At 40.3% G+C, this 17,755-nt stretch overlaps 2 protein-coding genes across 3 annotated transcripts; one reads left to right on the top strand and one right to left on the bottom strand.

Moving 5' to 3' along the window:
• Positions 1-7,118: 7,118 nt before the first annotated feature.
• On the bottom strand, positions 7,119-14,997 carry LOC133743710 (non-specific lipid transfer protein GPI-anchored 7). 2 transcript variants are annotated; one of them, XM_062171742.1, is made up of 3 exons: positions 14,586-14,997; positions 14,402-14,440; positions 7,119-7,365 (listed from the first exon to the last, which is right to left on the bottom strand). In XM_062171742.1, exons 1-3 carry the CDS (start codon positions 14,896-14,898, stop codon positions 7,268-7,270), a joined length of 450 nt encoding a protein of 149 aa, XP_062027726.1. In that variant the 5' UTR covers positions 14,899-14,997; the 3' UTR covers positions 7,119-7,267. The 2 variants fall into 2 exon arrangements, with proteins under 2 accessions (XP_062027726.1, XP_062027727.1); XM_062171743.1 differs by lacking the exon at positions 7,119-7,365 and adding an exon at positions 12,690-12,736.
• Positions 11,107-14,393, top strand: LOC133743709 (uncharacterized). The gene is made up of 4 exons (XM_062171741.1): positions 11,107-11,890; positions 11,996-12,801; positions 12,940-13,017; positions 13,160-14,393. Exons 1-4 carry the CDS (start codon positions 11,107-11,109, stop codon positions 13,421-13,423), a joined length of 1,932 nt encoding a protein of 643 aa, XP_062027725.1. The 3' UTR covers positions 13,424-14,393.
• Positions 14,998-17,755: the final 2,758 nt, after the last annotated feature.

Raw genomic sequence — 17,755 nt, 5'->3', positions numbered from 1 at the left:
GCTTTCTTCATGTGGGTAGGAAACATGAACATGTGAATATTGAGCTGGTTTTAGGTCAGTTTCTGCCCCTTTATTCCTTCAATTATTTCTCCAACAAGACTTCATTATATGCCTTCAACTTCTTCATATGAAATGTTCCACTATGAGTGTAGATCATCCTGACAAATTTTCAGATTTTTATTCCATGTGGTTGGGCCGAAAATTCTGCTGGACCTCTTACAGGTCCAGTTTTCCAGTTTTGCTTCTGTAGAAAATTGGGCTGATTGTTTGAAGGCCTTCCACTCAAAAAAAGCTCTGGCACTCTTCATAAGAAATGATCCTTGGACTGTCTAGAATGGATCTGGAAAGTTTCAGCACATTTCGAGTTCATTTGGTCAGTCTGCCGCCCCTCCTTCCTTGTTTAGCTCGGTTTCTCCTAGCCGAAGTAGGAAAATGTGCTAAAGTTGACTTTTCATGTTTCCATGCTTCCATAGTATGCTTTATTTAGCCTCTAAATATATATTTCGAACTTGTCGACAATATATAGCTTGAGCCACTGACATTGGCTCAATTTCTCCAAGACACGCCTTGTCAGGCCAAAATGCTTATTTTGGGTCCAAACATTGCCCCCCAGACCTTGAAGTCAAAGGTCTTCGTCTTGACTGAAGAGATCTTGAATCAGCACTCCTCTTATAATGTCGTTGCTCCAAAGCCACTTGTATTGGCTTGACTAAAATTACTTGAACAGTAGCCTCTCTCCCTCTTAATTATACATAGTGAGCATACATATATTAATCGCCAGTCTTCCTTCGCGAACCATCCTTTGCGAGGCCATGTAATTAAAACCACTTCGCTGCCAACAATTCGCAACCCAGCTTTCGCCACAATTATTGGCAAAAATATTGAGTTGACCTCCTCCACTGCTAATACCATACTAGGCATATTAAATGCCTCTTGTATATGTGCCCAGACCAATACCAATGACCTCTTAAGTATATTAGCAAGTTCCAGCCACTATTAGGCAAGAACACAATTTTTTGCATCCTCCGCGACGCACAAATTTGAAACTCTTTTTGTATTTTTGTATATATTTTTTTTTTTTAATTTTAATAAGACATTGTGAATCAAGGTTTAGACATGCGGCCCAAGTATAGTCGTCTAGACACAAATTTTCTTTCAAATCCTTTGGGCAACCTTACTGAAATGGCCAGGTGGGGGAGGGCGAACAAGAGAGGCAGAATCCATTTTGGCATGAGCTACTCCCACATAGTGGTTTAGGCCAATTTGCACGCACTTCTGGATTCAAGAACCTGTCATGAACGTTGTCCCCTTTCTAGACACCATTTCACATAGGCTATACTTACTAAGATGTGAAAGGTCATAAGTGTGAAGACAGTTCAACAAGTGTTAATAAAAGCCGCCCTTAACCTTAAGGGACCTGAACTAGGCACCAATAAGGAGTTTAGGCCAATATTAACAAAAGAGACTTCACCTATTCCGTTATGATTCACAAATGACGAAAATAAAAATGAAAACTGAAAATTGACAGGAAATTTAAAAACAAAGAAAGAAGTTAGCAGCACTATATTTGGCTAACCTCCAGAAGGCCACGGGGGAGGCCATCTATGCTTCACTCCAAGCTCCGATGTATCAAAATTTGTAGGGTAAAAATCCCTCCTATCAGAGCTTGTAGAAAAAGAACAAAGATACTTCTCGTTGAAGAATTTGGAGGAATTTGGCTCGTGAGAGGGGTATTCTTGCCCCCCAAGTATCTTTGTTGGTTGACGAGACATGATCTCCAATTGTAATTTGGAAGATGACGGTGTCCCAAGATCGGCTTTGTCGCCAACTTCTCTTGATCAAAGGGATGATCATGGGTCATATCTTGCCCCCCATGCATCTGATCAGTAGCCACATATTTGGCTTGATCAGTGGAGAAATCAGCTATATGTTCAGAGACAATTTCATTGTCAGAAAAACATTCTTGTGGACCGTCTTCTCCATGCACAACCTCTGTGTAAGGCTGTGACTCACCAGTGAGACCCTTAGATTGATTGCCACCTATAGGCAAGTTAGTCTCAGAAACGACCTCTTAGCGAGCAGGTTTTTGACGTCCCAATTCGCCTTGCTGCGAATTAGCCAAGCTGGAACCTTCCTCGCGTAAGGTTGTGAACTCAGATGTGATGTTCGCGGCATGTTGAGTGGTCTGTTTGTCGCTGCTCAAGAAAGGCTTATAGAATTGTTCTCTAGCTTCTCGAGCATTCTGCTCAATTTCTTGGTCCTAATCGCGAAACCTCTGCTTTGTTTTTGCGATCAAACTGGCCATGTCCCTGGCTCGCTTTTCTTTATGCCTCTCGACGTTGGCCATGATGATCGTCAGCTGTTCCTCAATGCTTGCCCCCTCTGGGATGGGAATAGGCATAAACTCATCATTAATGGCAGTATCGCCAGTGGTGGCAACATTGACCATCTATTTACTTTAGGAATTTCTTTTGGTAAAGATTTTCCTCTGGCATCCCAATGATGGTGAACACAAAAAGACTCTGGTGTAGTCCCACTGGGCGTGCCAAAATGTTTGGTTTTGAAGCCCGGTGGTTGAATGTGCTTCAAGAGAAAAACTTTTGATGTTGTCCCACTGGGCGTGCCAAAATGTTTGTTTTGAAGCCCGGTGGTTGAATGTGTTTCAGGAGAAAAACTTCTACAGTAGGTCCCACTGGGCGTGCCAAAATGTTTGTTTTGAAGCCCGGTGGTTGAATGTGCTTCAAGAGAAAAGACTCTGATGTTGTCCCACTGGGCGTGCCAAAATGTTTGGTTTTGAAGCCCGATGGTTGAATGTGCTTTAAGAGAAAAGACTCTGATGTTGTCCCACCGGGCGTGCCAAAATGTTTGTTTTGAAGGCCGGTGGTTGAATGTCTTCAAGAAAAGAAAAAAAATTCTAACCTGGTCCCACTAGGCGTGCCAAAATGTTTGTTTTGAAGCCCGGTGGTTGAATGTCTTCAAGAGAAAAGAAATTCTAACCTTGTCCCACTGGGCGTGCCAAAATGTTTGGCTCCACCCGATGTTTGGTGGCACTGAAAGTCGGCTTCTGAGAAGACTAGGACTAGGAGTGTGATCACCGCTAAGAGAAAGAGAAGGAGAGGAGTTGCTCTTAGAGAGGTTGCTCTAGAGAGAACTTAGATCATCTTAGAGATGTTTTGATGTTGTTTTGTGAATGTGTTGTTTTAGAATGAGAGGAGAAGGTGTTTATATAGGGAAGAAAAAGAAGAGTGAAATGATGAGTGGAAGAAAAATAATGAAAGTAGATCTAAGTTCACTTGTAAAATATGGAAAAGATAGAGAAAAGATGAAATGAAAGCAAAGCATGAAGGTGCAGCAACATGGAAGTGGTGATGATCTATTAAAGAGATTGTAGAAGAAAAATATATCCAAGGAAAAAGAGAAAAGCATCTAGCTTTCTTCATGTGGGTAGGAAACATGAACATGTGAATATTGAGCTGGTTTTAGGTCAGTTTCTGCCCCTTTATTCCTTCAATTATTTCTCCAACAAGACTTCATTATATGCCTTCAACTTCTTCATATGAAATGTTCCACTATGAGTGTAGATCATCCTGACAAATTTTCAGATTTTTATTCCATGTGGTTGGGCCGAAAATTCTGCTGGACCTCTTACAGGTCCAGTTTTCCAGTTTTGCTTCTGTAGAAAATTGGGCTGATTGTTTGAAGGCCTTCCACTCAAAAAATGCTCTGGCACTCTTCATAAGAAATGATCCTTGGGCTGTCTAGAATGGATCTGGAAAGTTTCAGCACATTTCGAGTTCATTTGGTCAGTCTGCCGCCCCTCCTTCCTTGTTTAGCTCGGTTTCTCCTAGCCGAAGTAGGAAAATGTGCTAAAGTTGACTTTTCATGTTTCCATGCTTCCATAGTATGCTTTATTTAGCCTCTAAATATATATTTCGAACTTGTCGACAGTATATAGCTTGAGCCACTGACATTGGCTCAATTTCTCCAACACATGCCTTGTCAGGCCAAAATGTTCATTTTGGGTCCAAACAATAGCGACTTTGGTCCGGTGCTTGAGAAGCCAATCGCTTCCATATTCCAGCGGGAGGAGTGGCAGCGAAGGAGGAGTTGTCGGGACTGGGCTTGAGGGGAGGTAAATGTTAGCATTGAAGCCACCCTCAAGTGCAAGAGGTATAAGTTATAGAATAGGGGATTAAGTAAGGATGTCGAACCAACGAGGATTGGTAAATCCTTTCCTAGCTAGGGAAAACCTAAGGAAAAACTAGAAGAATATGCAAATGTACAATCACAAACAAAGGCTCACAAGTGAACCAAAGTTCATGGTGAGTATGTGCAAGATGGTGTGTAGAGATTTGATTTTGATTTTGAGATTGGTTTCTATTCAAATTGAAACAATGCAAGCAAGTAATATAAACTAAGCTAAACTAAACAAGTTGTTATCAAATGGATGGGAGTTAGGGCATCGGGTTTCACATTTTGCCTCCCTTGCAAGCATTAAAGCAATTGAATATGAATGATGCAAAGCTAATTGTCCAACTACCCTCTTAGCATCCGGATAGGACTACTAAGGCTTAAACCCCTTTCATTTTATTAACTCTAACTGGATAAGTCTAGAGCTAACTACCTAGAGACAAATTCAATTACCGGATAGGTCTCAATCCTTTGCCCCTAAATGCATAAAGCTTAGAGTTTAGGTAACCAAGCAAGCAAACCAATCCTATCTCTAGGTGATTTTAGCTCACTACCCTCACATGCACACATGGTGTGCTTTCATGCTCCCTTTTTGCCTAAAGGTAATCAATCTCTAGGAAAAACTTCATGTCATGGCAAACACATAACTCAAATTGATTAGGTCTAAGTAATGCATTCAACTATTGACTTAGCATGTGAGAATGACAACATGAATTTGCATCAATTTATAAACAAAAGCATCAATACAAGCAAGTTTGGCTAGGGCTTTCAACCCTAGCCTCAACTAGTTCACTACTCACACATAGTTAGATACACAAGCTTCAACATTCTATTAAACATCAAATACATAAAGAGATAGAGAGTAAAGGGTGACTATTGATGATGCCGGAAGATGTGGTGGAGATGGGTCTCCAAGAACATGATGTGGTGGTAGTCACCTCCTTCTCCTTGCTCCAAGCTCTTGATATTGGTAAGAATAGTGAAATTTGGGATCTCTAAGGTGAGTTGTGGTGTTGAGTGGTGGAGGAAATGGAGGTTGTAGTGGTGGAAATGGAGGTTGTAGTGGTGGAGATTGTGGTTTTAGTGGTGGAAATGGTGGTTTCTTCCCTAGAGAGAAAATGGATCTTGGATAGGATGAAGATGATTGAATGGAGTCAAGAATGCTGAAGAATTGCTCTTTGGTCTCTCTTTGATCAGCTATGTGTGTCCTCTTTGGTCCCAAAGTGTGCAAAAGATGCTCTTACACCATTGTCCCCCAAATGGTCCCAAATTGGTAAGGTGACAAAAGGACAAGGTGAAGGGAGATATTTGAATTTCAAGTGATGGGAGATTCTCACCACCATGGTCCTCCTTTGCTGGAGAAAAGACCCTCCATGAGTGGCGGCTCGCCGGAAAAGTCGCCGGAAAAGTTTGCCGGAAAAATCACCGGAAAAGTCGATTTGCAATTTTCTTCCAATCTTCGTGTCTTCTTCCCCTAGCTTCAAATCTCCGCATTTCAAGCCTCAAATAGTCATTTTATTCTTAATGCAAGGTTTCCTACAAATAAAAGGAAATGGATTAAAAAAGGCAAAATAGCATGGAAGACAAATCAATTTTCATAATTATGGGGCACAATTGCATAAGTAATTTGTGACTCAACAGTAAAAGGAGGAGTCGCCAAGTCCTCGCCTTCTTCTCTACTCAAACTCTTCATGTTCTCACATATGATGGATTCCCTTGCCCCACCAAAGTTGCATGAATGAGCTCTGCGCAGAGCTCCTCTTTTTGGTTTATGAGTTCGATGCTTTCTTTGTGTAGAGAGCATAATGAAGGAATGTTTAGTTTTTTATTTGATTTGGGCTGGGCAGCCCTTGTTGCCCCTCTTTTGCCTTTGGGCTTTAATGATTTCTCTTTATGACAAAAAAAAAAAAACAAACTCTTTACCGATTCAAATCACTCCTTCTGCTTTTAGTTTCCATCAAATAAAAAATCAGAACCGTTTGAGCTCCTAAAATCCCAATTTTTTTTTTTTTGCCGTTACGATTTTGGGAGAAAAATTATGTGAAATGTTGAATTTAGCCCTCTAAGTGGGCCCACGGCAGCAGTTTGTCAGTTCTAGCTCAGCACTTAACGTCTAATTTGGATGCCTGGGAAGATTTTGGGCACGGTTGAGGGAAATTGAGAGCACGGGGGTGTTGCTGAGGAAATTGAAAGAGGATGGACTAACATCATGTCGAGGTCAAACATCAAGGTAGTAAACTGAAATTTTTCCCATGTTAAAACTCAAATACTTTGTATGTGGTCGAGCTGATCATCGTCGTCCAAATTGTTTAAGAGAGTGGTGCATGAACTAATAATTATGACCTGAGAAGGACAGCCACGAGACACTTGAAGACGACGATATCAAAGTGTTTAGTGTAACTTTAAACTAGATAGAAAAAGCTTGTGCAGTTGTGCTTAATAAGAAGAACGGATTTCATCATAAGCAAAGCCACTTCCTTTTAGAATCTATACTTTCCTAACCACCGAAGTAATGCCATTTCTGTGTAGGTAAGGGCCGGTGAGAGCAGCAATAAAGAGAAATTAATGCCTGTTAGAGATCGGAAAGGAAGACTAAGCTCCGAGATGAAGTATATAGGCAAACTTTTTGGTTACAAGTATATCGGCAAACTTTAACTTCAAATAAAACCAACTTGGATAATTTAGATGGATTCTAAACACTTTTCAGACGAACAAGGCATCAAATGTGATCCATTTTTGTTAAATACAGTTTCGCGGTTGGAGTCAGGTACAAATAAGAGTAGAGAATCCATTTCCCCTTTACAAATCACATTGAGTCTCACCCATTTGCAGCAAAGATTGATTCATTACTAATACTATAGAAAACCATCACGATATAAGCACGAATTTGGTCAATGGTGCTACCAAAAGCACACGATCATAAGCAATGATCCAAGCTAAAAATGCTACTCAAATAAATTAATCTCGACCAACAAGAAGCAAATACAATGATCTCCAATTTCTGCTCTGGACCCTAATACCAAAACGATCTTTGCCTTATTTACTCAATAGACTATAATTATCGGCTGCGAAAAGACTAATAATACATGACGGAAGCCCAGAATAAGAGCAGAGCAGGGAGTCCGGTCCACGCAATCCTGCCCGAACCACTGCTACCATCACCTCCCGGTACAGCTGCAAGATGAATCACAAAAGTATATGAACACAAAGGAGACTGCCACTTCAATTCAATAGTGATATCTGTAAATTATTGTTGACTCATTCTTTGACAGTTTAAGTATTGTAACTCGGTGATTGATGTTGCAGCTTTAATTAGTCAATTAACCCAAGAAACCCTGAATGTACTACGCACAATGGTATATTGTATAATACATAAATCCAATAATCAAATCCTGTGACTTTGGTCCTTGGAGAAGAAGAAGAAGCTTCAGCATTTGGACAAAGTAAGGATGAAAAAGCATGACATATCTTAATGAGCACTAAATTTAACATCTATTTTCTAACAAACTCTACATTTTCAGAAACCAAATAATTATGAAGACGACCCATGAAATCTGCCAAAAGATTAGAAAATTTTCCATGCTTTCACATCTTTAATGCGGTGGTCAAAATTGGAAGCATGCTCCTTGCCAAAAAAAAAAAATTGGAAGCAAGCTGAAGTCCCAAACAAGCCCAGGCATGTCTGTCCTCTTCTTTGTTTTGGCCAAAACACTCTGTCCTTTACCTACTTTTATACACTAATCGAATTTTGGGGACTATTAACTATTTAAAATTAATGCAACGAATTCTAAAATAGGGAAAAGTGACGACAATGATGACGATCCAAGTCAAAAACCATGAAAATTCTCTTATTGGTGACCTAATTGCGAATGAAGCGTAAGCCTAAACTATTGCTCACAGTTAATAATTACCCGAAAAAATATATATATGATGTTAGGACTTCAAATATATATATATTTTTTTTTTGTGAATTCCAAATGATTATTTTATAAAAGGGCTAATTACTGTTTAGTACCCTGTGCTTTTGGTCCAACATCAATTCAGTCCCCCGACTTCCAATTTAATCAAAAACACCCCCACACTATTATTTCTCCATCCAATAGGTCCATTCGCCAAAAATCAGTCAATTTCAGCTGTTTTGGTGCTGACATGGCGATCCAACTCAGCCCAGGTGGGGCCCACATCAAGGCGAATTGACCAAACTGACCCTGGCTCTAATCTAACACATAGACGATCTCCCCAAATCCCATTACGGCTCCTGCCTCCCTCATTAAGCGATCTGAAACCCTAAAGAAAGCCCCAAATCGCATCCCTTTGGAGAAACCCAAAATTTGGAGAACACCCAAGCAATAGATGGTTGGTGAAGAAGGAGAAGGCTATATATTGAAAGCGAAGCCCTAAAATCTAGAAGGAGACGGTCGATTGATAGCTGGAGAAGGTTTCGACATGGCCGATGGTGCGCTTGATGTTTGGATACCCAGAAAAACGGAGGATGGAGATGACATCCCTCATTACGGTGAGTGTGGGTTTAGTGTTTTGCATTACGGTGGTGAGGGATTAAATAATTTCTGGTTTAAGTTTTGAAATTTAGTGTTTCAATGTTTCGAAATTGGGGAAAAATGGTTTCTGGGTTTTGTTTGAATTCTTCCAACTTGGGAATAAGCTTTACGGTTTTAGAGTTTGGAATTTTTTAAAGGATTTGAAACTTTCAGAAATGGAAAAAAGGGGTTTGAGGTTAGGGTATGAGATATTTGAAATTTGAAACCTGGGTTTACAATTTCTGTTTCTGATATGGGTTTTAGAAGTTTAATCCCAGCATGCTTTACTGATATGGGAAAAAAGGGTTTGAGGTTAGGGTTTCAATCTGATCTGATATGGGTTTTAGAAGTTTTGAAATCTTCTAACTTACAGGTTGCAGAAACGTGCTTTAATCCCGACACAACAAAGTACAATATAAAACAACAAAGTTACCCTTTCCAGAAACATGGCTTTTCTATTCTGACTCCTGTTTTTGTCGCATATAGATTTAGCTTCTACTTTTTGTTTCATACTTATTGAATCACAATAATTGTGAACAATAGCCTGCAATTGTATACCACTAATACTTTTTAAAGTACGAATTGTTGTCTGTTTGTGAAGGATTGACCCTTAAAGTAGGAGATTAAAGTAAGGTGGTGCATGTGAAAGTTGTTGGGGATAATGAATGAGGGTTTTAATATTGTTGTAGTTATGGTTTTGATATAGTTGTTGTTGGATGTGGTCCTTCTTTGTCTTGTTTGCCCACTTAGCAGTGTTTTTATAAGTGTCCTATTGTTGGGTAATAACTGACAGGCTATTTTGTTTTTTTTTTTCCATGCAGATGGCCCCGATTACTTCACAATGAAGATATATCATGGGGGTAACATACTTGGAAACAAGTACGTTGGTGGGAAGATATCCTTCTATGATTATGCTGACAAGGATAGGATGTCGTTGACTGAGTTAGATAACATGGTCCAAGGGTTGAACCCAGATTATGCAGGTACTAGGATTGATTATTGGTGGAGTATAGGAACAAAAGATGATGCTTTGACAAAAATAGATTCGGATGCGGATGTGTGCACTATGCTATGTTGTGTACCCGAAGTGAGATTGGTTGTTGTGTACCTGGATCATATTCATGAAGGTGATGAGAGCTCGGGTGAAGATGAAATCTATATATATCCAGCTGGTTTTGATATGTTTAGTCAGTCCGGATCTACTGGAGTTGTGATTGAAGAGCTCCCTGATGAGCCGAGAAAGAAGGCTACATGTGTGATTGAGGAGATTATTGAGGAACCAAAGCTGGCTATAGTCATCAGAGAACCTGAAGTCTCCATCCCAACTCAAGGCAGCAAAGTGGCTGAAACAGATCCAAAAGATAAGGGTAAAGGAAAGATGTACCCCGAGGTAGGTCCTGTAGCAAACAGTGTTGATGGTGTTTGGATCAGCCGAGTCCGATGAAGAGAGATTGCGGCCTGCTTTGGATTCTGATGGTGAAGAGGAAGTACCATTCCCTGAGTTTAATCCAGAAACAGATATGAAGGACCCGGTCTTCAAGAAAGGGATGATATTTGGCAGCGCTGCGATTTTGAGAGAGGCTATAAGGGAGAGGGCTATTAGAGATGGTTGGGAGGTATATTTTATCAAAAATGACCGGAAAAGGGTGAGGGCTATATGCAAGTCCCAAGACTGTCCATTCGAGCTCTATGCATCTAGGATGCAACATGAGGAATCTCTTATGATCAAGACTTATGAGCCGGAACACAAGTGCATGAGAGTCTTTGATAATAGCATGCTCAGTGCTAAGTATTTAACTAAGCGTTTCATGGAAAGGATCAAGCTGAACAGTGGCTGGAAGCCAGGTATCCATTCCAATCTCTTGGGAAATTTGTTTGGTTACTGTTTGTTGTGTAGTTTTCTAATTTTTTTGACAAGTTTGGTTGCTGCAAGTTCGAAATTATAGTGCCTTCCAATTCCTTGTTTCCATTTTTTTTTTGGTTTTTACAAATTTTGGTTGGTTGCAGCAAGTTGCAGGTGTTATATGATTTTGGCCATTCATAGGTTCTTATGTGAAAAGCTTGTTTCAAATGTACAGTTTTAGAGTGATTAAAACCTTCATGTTTGTATCAACTGTACAGTTTTAGAGTGATTAAGCCTTCATGTTTGTATTTTTGCTTGTTTTAGAGTAATTAACCAGCTACTGCTTCAATTTTAAATGGTCCAGTTTTGTTTTGTTCAGTTTTGGAAATGGTTTCTTGCTTGTTTTGCTTGCTTCAATGGTTACCGATGTTTGTGATTAAGCCTTCATGTTTGTATTTTTGCTTGTTTTAGAGTAATTAACCAGCTACTGCTTCAGTTTTAAATGGTCCAGTTTTGTTTTGTTCAGTTTTGGAAATGGTTTCTTGCTTGTTTTGCTTGCTTCAATGGTTACCGATCCTTGTTTTGCTTTTTTTTTTTTTTTCGGTTACAGAATCCTTGGCTCAAACTATGTCTTCAGAAGTTAGAGTAAGGGTCTCCAATCAGATGGCTTATCGAGTAAAGAAAGCAGCCCTTTTGGTGTTGGAGGGAACCATCATGGAGCAATATGCCAGACTTCGAGATTATGCGAATGAGCTGAAAAGGGTGGACCCTTCTACAACCGTTGACATAAAATGTGATTTTAGCAAGGGAGAGAGCCTTCCAATCTTCAAGAGGATGTATATCTGTCTTGGAGCTCTAAAAAATGGATTTAAAGCGGGATGTAGGTCTGTGATTGGGCTAGACGGTTGCCATTTGAGGTCTGCATATGGGGGTCAGCTCTTGACAGCTGTTGGCATTGATGCCAACAACACTTCATGGGTGATTGCCTACGCAATGGTGGAGATGGAAAGCAAAGACTCGTGGAGATGGTTCCTAGAGCTTCTGTGCAAAGACCTGAGTATACTTGAGGATGGAGCAGGTTGGACTTTCATCAGCGATAAGCAAAAGGGTTTAATCCCTGCCTTTGAAGAAGTAGTTCCATTGGCCAAGATTAGATTTTGTGCGCGCCATATGTGGACAAATTTTACGAAGCTGTTTCCGGGAAAGGTACTAAAGGATCAAATGTGGAAATGTGCAAAGTCAACTACACTTCCTTACTTTGCAAAGGAAATGGAGGAGATGAAGGCTTTGGATAATGAAGCGTACAAATGGATGGCACGTAAGTTTTCGAGTTTACAAAGTTGCTGATTTTTTTGTTTTTGTTTTTTTTTTTGGCTAAGTTGACCCATATCAAGATTAATGGCTGCTGCTGCTTGTTTTGTAGATAAGGATAGGCCTCCACAGCATTGGTGTAGAGCACACTTCGAGACTTGGTCGAAGTGTGACATTATGATCAACAACTTATGTGAAAGCTTCAACTCGTTCATTTTTGATGCTAGAGCAAAACCACCAGTGAGTATGTTCGAGGAAATGAGAGTGAAGCTAATGAAGAGAAACCAAATCAGAAAGGATAAGATGCAAGCAATGGTGGGAAATCTGTGCCCCAAGCCTAGAAAAGTACTAGAAAAGAACAAAATGAAGGCTGCTTCAGATTGCATTTCTATCGGGAATGGTGGTGACCAAGTGGAGGTGGAGACTTTTGAAGGAACAAAGAATGTGGTCAACCTTACGGCAAGGACCTGCACATGCCGAATGTGGGACTTAAGTGGTGTTCCATGCAAGCACGCGGTCTCAGCAATATACCACAACAGGGCAGATCCGGAAAACTTTGTTGCAGATTGCTACTTAAAAAAGACGTACCTTAACATTTACAGCAATTTGATCAAGCCGGTTAACGGAATGGAGATGTGGACTAGGAGTGAAGAACCACCAATTCTGCCTCCACAGTATTCTAGACAGCCCGGAAGGCCACGAACAAAGAGGATTAGAGATTTATCGGAGAAGTTGGCTGCACAGGGAACAAAGCTTGGAAGAGTTCAGCGGTCGTTGAAGTGTAGCAATTGTCAAAGAATTGGCCACAACGTGAAGACATGTCACCGACATCTTCCACCAAAAGATAAGCGAGCTGCAAATGTGAACAAGAAAAGGAAACTCAACAATGGAGAAGGAAGTTCATCTCAAAAAGCCCAGGTAATTTTTGATTTTTTTTTTCTGCATATGTTTAGTGTACTTTGTTCAAATTATTTTGTTTATGGGGCAGCTTGTTTATGTTTCTGTGCAGCTTGTTTATGTTTCTGTTTTAAGGTTGATCCCATAATTTTTTTGCAGCCTAAACCTGGAAGAAAGCCACCATTGAGTAAGAATGACTTGAGGAAAAACCATCTAAAAGTGGTAGAATATCAAAGGGTATGAAACATGGATTTTGGCCCCGATTAACTTTGTATGGATTTGTTGATGAATAGGTCTGTGATTCGGCTAGTGATGCTTTGCTTTTGATATGTATGTGTTGAAAATTATATTCTTGTTTCTGATTTTTTTGTGAGTGTAGAAGAAGATGGCTGCATTGAAGGCATCTAGAAAAGCTGCGGCTGCTGCCCCTGCTAACTCTACCAAAGCTGCTGCTGACTCTACCAAAGCTGCTGCTGCCGCCACAAAATCCAAGTCCACCAAAGCTGCTGCTGCTGCTGCTGCCACATCTACCTCAACAACCACGAGGCCTCCGACATCAAGTAAAGCATCAAAAGGCCAAACTCCAACACCTTCTAGATCATCTCAAAGGATTAGGCAGAATTCCAAGCAAGGGGGAAAGTAGGAGGAAGTTTGGGGAATGATAAGCAAGCCCTAACATTTTTTGTGCAACCTTGGTGTATGCTACCTAGGTTGCTAGCTCTAATTTTTTGGGAGGATGATTAGAGCTATTTGAAATGCAAACATTAATTTGAGATGTTTTAAACATTTGGGCTGCTTATTTTGTTGGATTTAGAGAAAGTTTGATGTTGTTATAAGATCAAATGTAGAATTGGTGCTTCAAGTCAATAGCATGTTGGTTAAAAATGTAGATTTGTTCCTTTGAAGTACATGTTGTTACTTTGAACATTTACAGGTCAAATGTTATTACTTTGATAAGCCATTCTGCAAATACATTATTTTGGGCGGGAGGATTCAACTTTACAAGTATTTAGGTCTTCTTTGGCGGAAAATTGGGCTGTATTTAGGTCTTCTTTGGCGGGAAAATGGGCTGCTTAATAGAACTTGGAGCTGTGATAGAGCCAGGGTCAGTTTGGTCAATTCGCCTTGATGTGGGCCCCACCTGGGCTGAGTTAGATCGCCATGTCAGCACCAAAACAGCTGAAATTGACTGATTTTTGGCGAATGGACCTATTGGATGGAGAAATAATAGTGTGGGGGTGTTTTTGATTAAATTGGAAGTCGGGGGACTGAATTGATGTTGGACCAAAAGCACAGGGTACTAAACAGTAATTAGCCCTTTATAAAATGTACGTTTCTTGTTAGACAGCTCGATTATCAATTTGATAAAAATTAGTTAGAGTATGTCATGAAATATTTTTGAATTGTGCATTTCACAAACTGCAGACAGCTCGACTTTCATTGTCAGAATTTCAAACTTGATAAAAGATAGTCTATCATGTTACAAGATTAAAGTATTTATTAAGACACCGCTTACTTCATGTTAAAGAAGACTAATTTGAGAAGAGGCCATTTAAAGTATTTTGTGTCGGAATATAAATGTAACATTAAAAGGATTTTAATATGAGAAAAAGTTTGGTACCTGAAGGTGGAGAACCAGTTGGTGCTGGACTCAGGATAGCTGCAAAAAGCCAAAAGCCAAAAACCAACAGTAAAACATTAGTTCACACTAGTTCATATATACATAACCAAGATCTGAAAAGGGTGTGCATAGAAATCCAAAATCAACCTCAAAAAGTGTGCATTAATTCATCATCCAACCATACCTTTGCACTGATCAACACCGACAGCGTCGGCGCCGCAAGCGTTGGCAATTCTGAGAGCCGAGGTGGTGTTAGCGCCCAGGGACTGGAGAAGTCCGGGGGTAAAATAGAGATTGCACAGGCAGCGGAGCTGGGTAGCCACGGTCTGTTTGATGGCGGTGCAGCAGGTGGTGGATGGTTGGTCCGTGTTGTTGAGGTACCCTGCACATGGCACCAGGTCATTAGCGCAGGTCGACTCCTGTGCCTTGGTTGGCGAGCCCAACAAGGCCACCAGAACCACCATGGCCGTCAGTGTGGATATGTTGCAGGAACCCATCAGTGAGAACCTCCTGCTTTGCTCTCTCTATTATTGGGAGAGGATTTATTTGGTCTGCTCTGGCTTTCTGTCTGGTTGCCTTGTGAGCCTTCTTTCCCGTTTGTGTACTGTATATATACACCTGTGATTACTTGTGAGGACAAAGGAGATTGACCACGTGGGTAGCGTTGATCCACGCTCTCCGTATAAGTTTTGTTCTAATTATTTCCCAATTATTTTCTATATAGTTTTCCTTTTTTTTTTCTTTTTTTTTTTTCTACATCATTTCAACAGTTGAATGATCCCGAAATTGTGCGTCAGCTAAAATATAAATATTATACACACACATATATATTTTCAAGAACTTGAGTGTTATCTAAAATATGAAGAGCAGACCCAATATGGCGTTAATAATGAACATTACTTGGGGCATTAGATTATACATATTCAGCGTGATTGATGGCACGGTTATGATCGCTTCATTTAGCTGACATATGAGCAGTCTTGTGATGTTGAATGCTTCTTAGGTTCACATGCAAATTTGGCATCATGTAGAAGTTCTGTGGAAATTTGGACAAATAAACACAGAAAAGTTTTGTGTAAAATTCACGTAGACATGCAGGTAAATGCAACAATCGGAAAATAGAGAGGACATGCGTAAAATTTGGACCATTTTTTTTTTACATATTTTCCCCGAAATTGAGGTCTTGCATCGAAACAGAAAATAATATTCTAACTGCTACAATTTGGTAATAGGGGAAGTCTAATTTTGCCAGCATTTTTGAAGGAAAGTATTAGAATAAGGGAGCTGGCTAGGGAGGGGCAAAGAGAATGCAATGAGACAGGCAACACTTTCTTCCCAAAATAGTAGATTGAGGGGAAGAATGTGTGTGTGAAATTATTCTACAATACGCCAGTACATGATAAACATCACGTTTTATGGAATCATTTATGTTTTAATAATTGATTCAATGATATTATTTATACGTATGTAGATGTATGTATAATTATTGTCTACATGTACTTTTTCAAATTTACTTAAATCATTAGGTGATTGAATAAATGATTATCTATCATGTTGAATCACACCTAAAGTAAATAATTTTGAAACGCCAAATAGAATTAGCTACCAACTCTCATTGCTCTCAAAATGTACAACATAATAAAATTTATTGGACTTCAATTAGAGGGATAAACATTGGATTGACAATATTGTCATTGATTTATGCATATGATGTGTTTGACATATACACAAATGGTATAGATTTGTACTCTCAACGTATTATTTGGTGTTTCAAAATTCATATATACTTCAGAATTTGCAACTCATTATTTTAAGAGAAGATGACAAGTATACTTAATTAAACAAATTATGTTATAACAACTAATGACACCATCACACGTGTCCAGTGGCGGAACTATATTAGAGGGGGTTCAGACTCCTCCTCCCCCAACATTTGTCCACATCTCAACTAAATCAGCTGTATCTTGTACAACTACTTAGAAGTTGGCCTTCATTTAATCATTGGACCCACATGCTTCATTTAATTCCACCCTGCACACGTCTTAGAGTAGTTGGAGAGTTGGAGACCAAGATGATTACCTTAATTTGAGGCCGTGACCACTTACCCAATTTCAGCTTAAAAAATGCTCATATACTCCACTAAAAGTTTTTTAACCCCATTTACTCAATCTAACATCTATTGACAGTTTTGCCCTTCGTGTGATTAAGAAACTATATAGATGCCACTATTTCCTCTCTCTCCTCACTCTCCACGCTGCCGGCACCCTCTCTATCCTTCATCTCTCCCTGATCTCCCTCTCTCCCCCCGATCTCCACCTCCAGTTTCTCTATCTCTCCCTCTCTCTCTCTCTCTCCAGATCAGCTCCGCCACTGACGCTGTCAGCCCAGCAGTTGGACAAAACCATGTCCACATCAGCCGCGGCTGACGCCCTCTAGAGCATGCTCCACCGTCTTCCACCCACTCTCTCCCTCCCAACTCGCCTCGCACAGTCAGCCACGTGTCCTCCGGTTCCGGTGGTCTCTTTGTCCCAAGCTCGATCCAACCCTTCTCCTCGAAACTCGGGTTCTTCCAGCTCACCGACCACTCCATCCCTCCCCAACTCGCTGACTCGGCCGAGTCGGAAGCGTTGTCGCTCTTTGACCTACCCAGGGAGAAGAAATAAGCGAGTTTCCTGAGGAACTAGCCTGTTGGGTTTGAGGAAGGAGATGAAGTTGACAATGATGACGTGGACGGACTCGGCAAGTCGTTTTGTCTAAACGAGTCGTGTTATACTGAGTCTGCTGGGTTGTCCTTGGCTTCTCTAAGCGAGTTCAGTCGTGCTTTGGAGAAAGTAGGGTTGGAGGTGATTGATATGCTTTGTAGGTCAGTCGGGTTTGAAAGTCCTCTAGGGAAGGATGATTGGCAATAATAAGATTATTGGGACTCAATAATGAGATTACTGGGGGGCAATAAAATGTTTATTGGGGCAATAATAAGATTATTTATTTAGATAAACCTCTGAAAGCTTTCAAAATTAAAAACATCTTCATTTTTCACTAATTATTGATCCTCAATAAACTTGTTATTGGGGGGCAATAATATGTTTATCGGAGGGCAATAATATGGTTACTGGGTATTATTAGGGGGCAATAAATTCAGATGTCGGAATCCGAATTCGGGATTCCGGTGACCGGTCGCCGGAGTCCCCGGCCGGCCACTGGTCACCGGAGTCCGGCAAGGTCTCCTATGACTTCTCTTACTAAGTGACAAAGAAGGAGAGGGCAAAATTGTCCCAAAAATAAATAAAAAAGAATAAAAAAAATATTTAATTGGGTATTAGGGAAATAATCTCTTAGAGTGTTTGGGTAAGTGGA

Source organism: Rosa rugosa, chromosome 4, assembly GCF_958449725.1.
Source record: "Rosa rugosa chromosome 4, drRosRugo1.1, whole genome shotgun sequence".
In the NCBI taxonomy this organism is placed as follows: Eukaryota; Viridiplantae; Streptophyta; class Magnoliopsida; order Rosales; family Rosaceae; genus Rosa; species Rosa rugosa.
The sequence above is the reverse complement of the archived record's forward strand: the minus strand, read 5'-3'. Positions and strand labels throughout refer to the sequence as shown.

What these genes read in the sequence shown, in the direction of transcription:
- LOC133743709 (XM_062171741.1), top strand. Translation starts at nt 11,107, where the DNA reads ATGGTTTCTTGCTTGTTTTGCTTGCTTCAATGGTTACCGATCCTTGTT. An exon ending in GTTCATCTCAAAAAGCCCAG is followed by an intron (nt 12,802 to 12,939) that starts GTAATTTTTGAT and finishes ATTTTTTTGCAG; the next exon opens with CCTAAACCTGGAAGAAAGCC. An exon ending in AAGTGGTAGAATATCAAAGG is followed by an intron (nt 13,018 to 13,159) that starts GTATGAAACATG and finishes TTGTGAGTGTAG; the next exon opens with AAGAAGATGGCTGCATTGAA.
- LOC133743710 (XM_062171742.1), bottom strand. Translation starts at nt 14,898, where the DNA reads ATGGGTTCCTGCAACATATCCACACTGACGGCCATGGTGGTTCTGGTG. An exon ending in CGGTGTTGATCAGTGCAAAG is followed by an intron (nt 14,441 to 14,585) that starts GTATGGTTGGAT and finishes GGCTTTTTGCAG; the next exon opens with CTATCCTGAGTCCAGCACCA. An exon ending in AACTGGTTCTCCACCTTCAG is followed by an intron (nt 7,366 to 14,401) that starts GTACCAAACTTT and finishes TTCATCTTGCAG; the next exon opens with CTGTACCGGGAGGTGATGGT.